General features: G+C 48.5%; 1 protein-coding gene across 1 annotated transcript in view; it reads right to left on the minus strand.

Annotated features, from left to right (window-relative positions):
* Window positions 1–594, minus strand: part of MRPS5 (mitochondrial ribosomal protein S5) — a 57,296-nt gene extending 56,702 nt beyond the window's left edge. Inside the window, exon 1 of the mRNA XM_086460892.1 lies at window positions 531–594. Coding sequence (XP_086317018.1) covers window positions 531–594 — 64 coding nt within the window. The remainder of the gene's footprint in view (window positions 1–530) is intronic.
* Window positions 595–8,989: the final 8,395 nt, after the last annotated feature.

Consider the following 8,989-nt stretch of genomic DNA (forward strand, 5'->3'; position numbering starts at 1 on the left):
CCACAGCAACCACTGTTAAGTCTCAGAGACAGAGCCGAGTTCAACAAACGGCAAAGCACTTTCTCCAAGCTGGAATTAATACAATGGATGGAAAACCAGTGCAAGGGCTTATAAAATTGGTATATATGTACAGGCACCCACGTACGGCAACGACCATCCGCCTCCGCTCTGGATCTCCCTCTGACCAGGTAGCCCCGCCGGGCAGCCCCGGAGCAGGCAGGCAGCAGGCCACGAGGGGTACAGGCTGCTCCCACTGCGAAGAGCTCTTGGCAGTTCATGCCCCAGATCTACACGAACACGGCAGAGACACAGCAAACCCCCTCTTCCGCGCTTACGTGCATACACCTGCAACACCACCCCCCAACCCCCACCCCCGTCCCGTCCCGTCCCGGACTGCGGGGAACCGCAAAGTCCCAGCCTCTCGTGGCAACTGCCTGGACCAGCCCGTTGCCACGGGAGACGGGCCCGCCAGCTGTGACCACCTCCCCTCCCCGAGGAGGTGCCCCTAGTACCAGGCGCTCCCTCATCACCTCGCCACGCCACTCTGAGGGCCCCATAGGTGCACGCCCTGCCGATCGCCACCACCGCCGCCATGCTGGCCCCTTCCCCCGCTCCCGGCCGCCGTGCTTAGCTGTCTTGTGCATTGCCTGATGAGAAAGCGAAGGCAGCGAGAGAGCGGCTCGGGGGAAAACTAGGACTTAGCGGTGAAAACCAATGGCTGTACGCTCAGCTGAAGCCTTACGGAAACGCTCCCAGCCCCTCCCCGCGAGCAGGTGCACAATTAACGGCCCAACAGGCGTGCGGCCGGACAGCCCCTCAGCAAGGACCACCGCTCCGCCGCAGGACCCCAACGATCGCCGAGTCGCTCCTCGACTCCGCCAGGCGGCGGCCGGGACTCCTCTGGGTGTTCGGCCGGGCCCAGGCCAGGCCCTGGGCGTGAGGGAGTTGAAGCCAGTGGCCGTACCTCTGCGTTTTCTGCCGCCGCAACCGCCGGCAGCTGTGGAGGAGGGCTGTGGAGGAGGGCTGTGGACGCAGCTGGGTGCTGGCTGGGGCTGGGCTCCGCCCGAAACCGGAGCTGGCGTGAACACCAGGGCGGCAGCTCTGCCTGGAGCTGGTGCGGCTTTCCTAGGAGTTAGGATCTCCTTTCCCGGTGGTTCTATTCCCTTTTCACACGCCTGAGGTGCAGTGGGCTCTGCGGTGCTCCTGGTGGGTGGGGGCTTGGTTGGATGAGGTGTCTCCGCACAGCAGCTTCTTCCTGGTGTCCGGTCGGAGTGGCAGCCAAGGCTTGCTTGCTGCTCCATGAATGCTGCTGGCCGTTTGATCCAAAGGGGCAGCTGGACTTCAGCAGAAGCTATTTCCTGTGCAAATGAACTTTGCCTGTGGCTTAGAAGGCTGCCCTGTGCCTGACAATAATGCTGTCAAAACACAGCTTGTGGTCTCCCTGCAGATCCATTACTCCCCTGAACTGCAGCAGCTTAAGGACCAAGTCATAGAATCATTGGGCTGGAATAGACCTCTAAGACGATCAAGTCCAACTGTTGACCTAACACCACCATGCCCACTAAACTGTGTCTACAAGTGATACATCGACACATTTTTTTGAACACCTCCAGGGATGGCAACTCCACCACTTCCCTGGGCAGCCTGTTCCAGTGTTTGACTGCTCTTTCGGTAAAGAAATCTTTCCTAATGTCTAATCTAAACCTCCCCTGGTGCAACTTGAGGCCATTTTCTCTCATCCTATCGCTTGTTGCTTGGGAGAAGAGACCGACACCCACCTCATTACAACCTCCTTTCAAGTACTTCTAGAGAGCGCTAAGGTCTCCCCTCAGGCTCCCCTTCTCCAGACTGAACAGCCTCAGTTCCCTCAGCCGCTCCTCATAAGACCTGTTCTCCAGACCCTTCACCAGCTTCGTTGCCCTTCTCTGGACACACTCCAGCAGCTCAATGTCCTCATTGCAGTGAGGGGCCCAAAACTGCACACAGCATTTGACGTGCAGCCTCACCAGTGCCCAGTACAGGGGCACAATGCACTTCAGGAGCTGCTCAAACTCACTCACAGCAAGTGTAACAACAAGACTTTGGAGTTTAGCATGCTGCACACACCTTTGGTGCAGTTCCCTTAGGGTGGGAACCATCTCCTTCTCCTGCACGGTGCCTACCACTGTGGCTATGAGGCATTATTATACCAAGAATGAAAAGGCAGAATGCTAGGGGATAAAATCTTGGGTTTTGAACATGTTTTGGGGCAGGGAAAATTTTGCTGGAAATTATTCACGGCAGCTTTTTTTCCTCTTATTTTTCTCCTTCCTGTGAGGCAAAGCCAGTGAAGTTGTTGGTCTGACTGCCCTCTTCTGCAATACTGGCATTTTCATACCATTCTTCCTGATGTACTAGCTCCAGTATTAAAGACTACAATAAAGACAAATAGCTTAATTTGCATTAGTGAGCAGAAGCGTACAACCTGCAATATGTTCAGTATTTGTCATACATTCAACATGTAACACAATGATTGCTTTATACCTTACGGAACAAAAATACACTCAGAAGCTGTAGAGAAGAATTTCCTGTAGTGTGCTGACAGACTAAATGCTGGCAGAAAATTGGCACAAGACATAATCTTTTAAACAGGATTTTTATCTTATCTTCAGGCACTTTATGCCCATTCTCACAGCATTAAGATACCACATATTTCAGGATGTAACCCTGACAGTGTCACTAACGATAAAACCAATTAGTCTCTCATAAATTCCTGCACATACGTTTACTGCGGTATTTGTTTCTAGTTCTTCCTTTTGGAAGTAATTGTGTCACATAGAGAATTAGACTCTCTTTTTTATTTATGCGCCGGGTGATCTAATGGAAACGTCACTTTCTGCGCTTCATTTACTGGAGAGAAAGAATTTGTCTTGTGCAAATTTGTTACACAGGAAAAACGTTGCAGCCAGTGAAGTAGCTGTTTAGCATCCGTACCTTGTCACACTGCTGCAGCTAGTCAATGCCAGCAGTGTAGGGGTGAATGTGTTTTGTCTTGTGTCAATGGGAATCAGTTTATGCACTAGCCAGTCTCTCAGTATGATGCACAGACTACAAAAGATGGACAAAAAATAATACGCAGTCCTGACAGCCGGTTCCTGGAGTTCACTACTAGTCATTCAGCTTCAAGGTCCAACTCAATGGGGACAAATTTCCTTCTTCATGAGTGTTGTTTATTAGAATTTTTTCCTCCCACCCCTTATACAAATGTGCCTACATTTTAAGAAAAGACTTTTCAAAAGGCTAAATCATCTTGGACCAAAACCTTCCAAGTCTGAAAAGTTAACAAAGTTCTGAATTGACTCAGAATGGTTTGGGGAGTTCACTTAGAGGCTTTCAAAAAAATCTGATTCCATTAGCTCTGGACTATTATTATCTTACCTGGTTGAACCCCAAGTTTTCTCCCTAGAACTAGAAAGAGCATGTTAGGTCTCCTCATGTGCCCTGAGCTCCACAGAGACCCAAGTAGCCTGCAAAAGTCTTTGTGCTAGGGCTGTGGCCCCAGAAAAGCACCTGGCACTAGTTCTTGGTCGCTCTGCAAGATACTGGTATGAGTGATGCCATGAGAAGCTAGAGACAAAGCAGATGACCAGAGCTGATGGCAGCACCTTATTATTGCCGGCATGATGCTGTTGTAGCAGCAGGAAAGGCTGTAGGGATGGCAGGTGGGGAAAAAGAACCAGAGGGATGATCAGTCCAGAAGGGGGAATAACTGATTGTTAAAACGCCGTGGTGCAGCCACCATTCTCCCCCTGGTGAGAAGCTAAGGTGGAAAAAACCCCACTCCACAGGTATCCGTCAGGCAGCCTGGTGCTTTTAGTATCCCACTGTACTCCTGTGAGACTGTCAAGCACTGGAATACTTTCAGCAAAGTGATGTGATCAGCTATTTCTTTGCTGTCTTAGAGTAGAGAAAAATCCCGTCATGTCCGATAACCTATCAGAACTGAAAACAATCACAGTAAGCCTACCGTCTGGGCACGCTGTCATTCTCACTTTGGAGCAAACCTTATTTGCTCCAATTATTTCACCAGTGATAACTGTTTTACTTGGCAGTAAAATAGATTCAAACTAGTATTAGTCATTGATGTGAGAACAGTGCTGCCACTGGGAGGGACATCAATGCAAGCTGATAATGGACCACTCAAAGGCAGGCAGTCTGCTGCAATGAAGAATGAACAGTGCACTCTAATGCCAGCAGACAGAAATTTCAGAGAAGATGGGATTTTGATTACAGTTTTCCTATCTTTGAATAATAGCAGAGTCTCAATCTAGCTCATTTGTTTCAGCAAGACTGATAATTTTGAACAACTGATAACATAAACACTGATTTTTTGCCTGGCTCATTGCTGGTAAATCTGTTGTTTAAAGTTACTCCCCAATGCGTGCTTTCCCATTGTAAAAGCAATGTCAACTAAATGCATTACACTGCTTTGGCTCCTCCTTGGCAGGAACTTCAAACGTGCAAGAAGAAACCTCTCTGAAGAAGAAGAGCTCTGAGACCTAGTGGAGTCAGACTTCACTCACTCTGTGTCAGTGTCAGCAGGGAAGAGGCTGATGTTTGAACAGTTTCTGATGAACCAGTTTCTAAAATAGCAGAACTGGCTGTTTGGCATAGGCGCTCTGCTGTCGCAGGGAAAATCAGCCAGACCTTGCTCCCAGGGCTTAAGGTGAGGTGAGATAGCGCAGGCAATTGTGGGTGGCCTTATAATGTGGAAGCCTCAGGAGTGTTTAGCTGTTTAGCAACTAATGCTAAGCAATGCATTTTTAAGAAGGAGTAGGAAGATCTTCCAGGTGTGGTGGAAACAGCTGTGTGCTGTAACACAGTAAACCCGCAGCAGGTAGAGGAGATATGTTTTTGTAACCCTTCTTATCCGCCTGGGCCACTAGATAGTGAGGAACCAGGAAGCTTTCAGCCCAGATACCCACCTTGATCCCAGGCCTTAATGGCACATGGAAGAGGCCTCATTTCCAGCTTCCTTGATAAGGGTGAAATCAGCCCTGCAAACACAATAGCTAGTTGCCAGTGTTGCCTAGGGGAGGGTTGCCAGGAGAAAGCATAATATATTCTCCATGGAAACCTGCACTTTAACTGTTTGCTTTTGTACATGTTGGAGACTGACGAGCACCTCCAGGATCCACCAGAGCAAGGCCATCAGCAGTATCCAGTGAGGGCATGGGGACGTACCTGCCAGATTGCTGCTGCCCCCTACTACCAGAGTGTTTTTAGGGTTTCTGCAAAAACCTCGTCTTTCTCCTCAGCCAGTCAGGAGTAACTGTGGCACACCGTCTCCTGGGTGGTCACTCCTTTGCCCTGTGCCAGGAAAATCGGCTATTCCTTTTGCAAATGCTACCCTTCTGCTCCTGCCTGCAGTTTGCAAGATGCTTCATGTCCTGTTCTGCTGTGCCAGTCTGTGGAGGTTCCCATGCTGTAAAACTCCAGTATTGCTACAGAAATGTGTCTCTGGGACCAAAGATCAGCTGCCAAGGAGACTGGCAAGGAAAATACAGCTCTTTGATAATCTAGAGATGCTGCACAACTGAAATCAGACAGCTTTCGGTAATTTGAAACCTTCAATGGGTGTTTAATACACCTGCTCACTGAATTGCAGTCAGAAACATTCCTGCCCTGGTCAGTATTCTCTCTGCCTTTTTGCCTCTTTTTTTAGTCCATGGGTCTCAGTTTTATGGAGGAGGCAACACGTGAATCCCATGTGTCCACATTATCAGGGATATGCATGACAGGGTTGTAGCAGCTGTAGTGATGCTGCATCTAACAACATTGTGTGATGTGGTACCAGGTGAAACCCTTGCTTCTTCCCAATAAAATTTTATACCAACATACATGTCTAGAGCAATTGCTGCTTGCTCTGCCTGGTTACTCTTCTACTTTTGATACGTAGGTGGTCAGCACGAGCCTTGCAACTGCTGGTTGTGTTCAGAATCAAGCAGGGAAATGAGCAGGTGCACTGGCCATTCATAACAGTTAATGTGCAATTGCACAACGATATTGCTAACGAAGCCAAAAGAAAGGTCGTAAACAGACTTGCAGTTCTGAAGGTGCCTGGCTATTTCTGCCATTGCTCTTATGAGTCTTTCAGCAGTGACATTCCCTGGTATTTAATTGTTTCAAGATGGCATCTGCGAGTCCCAAAAGCCACTGTCAGGCTCTTAGCAGACCAATGTGAAACCAGCATGTAGCTGATTGGAAAGGTTAATGTGACTGCTGCCATAATTTTTCTAACGTTGGGTGCAGTGTACAAGCTACACATCAGTAACCTTCCAAAGTTGGAAACAGGTTGAAGCTTTCCCGTCGTTAGCCCCGTCAAGGTATACTGAATTCCAGGCAGGATAGAAGATAATTTACATGCCTCTTGAAGCAGATGGTTACTGCCAGGCACCTGGTTTTAAGGCTGTGCAATTGGAAAAGTAGTCAAGCAGTTGTACAGAGCAACAAACATATATGTAAAGCAGGGTCTGGCAGGCTCAGGAGGCTGCTCAAAGATACCTCTCAGCCAGAGTAATGTTCATCTGTCAGTACTGCTCCATATTTTAAAGAAATACATATTTCCGCTGAGATCCAAGTATTAATGCCACCTGGCATCAAGTGCATCATAGTTGCTTTCTGTCTGGCAGCAGCCAGGGATAGAGGAGTAGTAAACAAAGCAACTGTTCATCTCTTCACATTATTTATGTGTTCTCCTTCCCATTGTTGGCAGTAACAAAGGATGCTCCACCTGTTCCACATGGATCATTTGCTAAGCAGAAGGCTGCTCTCTCCAAAAACCAGCTGCTAGCACTCAGGTGCACAATGAACTCTGGCTCTGAAGAGCTGCTGCTGGGCTCCATACTAGTGGCATTGTTGGGGGACATGGACACTTGCTCTGGCAGGTTAGTGCAGGGACAGCATACTTGACCAGTCCAGGGTCTTAGCACAAATCCATCATCACTCTTGTGCTGGCCTGGGCAGACTCCAAGAGCAGGAACTCACAGGGGATCTGTCACACCAGGCTTTGCTTGACTTCCCTGAGAGCTGATGTGAAATAGAGGGTGCAATGAGAAATCATACAGGAATAGCAGCTGCAGCTGAGCTGGACACTCACATCTGCAGACCTCTTATTGCAAAGACTGTCTTGCTAGGGCCACTGTCATATGGCAGTAGGAAATTAAACAAAGCTGCAGGCTCTTGTTTGCATGCTCAGATCCCTGCCTCTACCTGGCACATGAGTCTAAACAACAAAGAACAGAACAGGCAACTTCGATACTGGTCATTCTAAAAGATACCCCAAAGGAAGGCACAGGACAAAGGCCTTCACTACCAGTGCTAAATCTACAGGATCTAAATTGGAATTGCTCCTTTAACTATTTAGGGTCATTGCTTTCTTTCTTTAGAGACACTGTACTTAAAGAAGTAAGAGCAAGTAATGCAGTGTTTGTCATTGAGTCAGCCATGCACGTTGTTTATTGATACGGTTTAATGATGCATGCCAGACCAACAAATCATTTATTTACCTGCAGTATCTCAATTTTTGCAATAACTCTAGGACCCTCAGGACAGCTTTCTGTTGCATATGCTTAGCTTGTTAAATAAGCTGTAGCAGTGAGGGAATACAGGTGACACAGTGCCAGCAGGTAAAGCCAGTTTAGAGTTCTCAGCCAGCCTGTGCTTTGTCACTTGGTTTTGCCACTTTCCTGTGCTGGTGGCAAGGATGCATTATGAGTCGGGGAACTACTGACACAAAGATCATCATCTTCCAGGGCTGTCCTGCTATCTAGCAGACAAGCATCTTATATTCCTATCTGTGTGACCTGTCTGAGTAACACCCAGCCACAGGCTTATTCGTGAGATAGCAAGTGTAGTGAAGACCTAAGAAAAAACTCTCATGTCAGCTGCCCCCAGTAGCAGCACAAAATTAAAAGGCTGAGTGCTAAGAGCTGGTACTGGGGTACTAGTTCTCTCACAGCAGTGAGAGCCAGCCTGCCTTGTCTTCCTGAGGACCCCAGTGTCCTCCCAGAAGCCACTCAGGGTCTGTAGAAATCAGTCCTAATAAGTGACGTGTTAAAAAATTAGAACATACTGTTGTCTCCTCTTTAAACTACTTTTCTAGAGAAAAAAGGTGATGAGATTTTCTTTCTTCCCTCCCTGACATGTCAGAGATTGAGGAAATTTAAAATTAATGCAACACACACACACACAAAAAAACAAACCAAAAAACCAACTCCCCTGTCTGCAGGTCCTGTGAACTGTTGGAGGTGATCTGGGCCAGAGCAGCCAAGCTGCTTTATGCCAGGGTCTGAAATACAGAACAAACCTAGGCAAGATAGGTGTGAGACTGGTCTGTACTCTCTGTCTCAGGCATCACAGCATCTGGAGGGGAATCTCAGACCCTTCTGTCCTGGGTGTGGTAAGTAAGCATGATCCCGCTGTAAAAGAGGACGTGAAAAGCTACCCTGCCAATGCCGACTTCAGCACCTCCACCTCCCTGCAGAGGAGTGAAAACTGTTTCTGTCCCCTTCTCCTGGGAGCACCCAGGGAAAGTGCTAAGAGGAGCAGCGGCTACCTGGGACTCAGCCACCCCCACCACTCAAACGCCGCTCACTCTCAGGGACTTAATGGGGCCAGTATTATATATTGTGTATCTTCATCAATGACATAGATGGTAGGATCAAGCACACCCCCAGCAAGTTTGCTGACAACACCAAGCTGAGTGGTGTGGTTGACACGCCTGAGGGACAAGATGCCATTCAGAGGGACCTGGGCAAGCTCGAGAAGTGGACCCATGTGAACCTCATGAGGCTCAACAAGGCCAAGTGCAAGGTCCCGCACCTGGGTCGGGGCAACCTCTGATATCAGTATGGTCTGGGGGATGAAGGGATTGAGAGTAGTCCTGCTGAGGAGGGCTTAAGGGTACTGGAGAATGAAAAACTGGACATGAGCCAGCAATGTGCACTCA

This window comes from Leptosomus discolor, chromosome 2, assembly GCF_034619465.1.
Source record: "Leptosomus discolor isolate bLepDis1 chromosome 2, bLepDis1.hap2, whole genome shotgun sequence".
Lineage (NCBI taxonomy): Eukaryota > Metazoa > Chordata > Aves > Leptosomiformes > Leptosomidae > Leptosomus > Leptosomus discolor.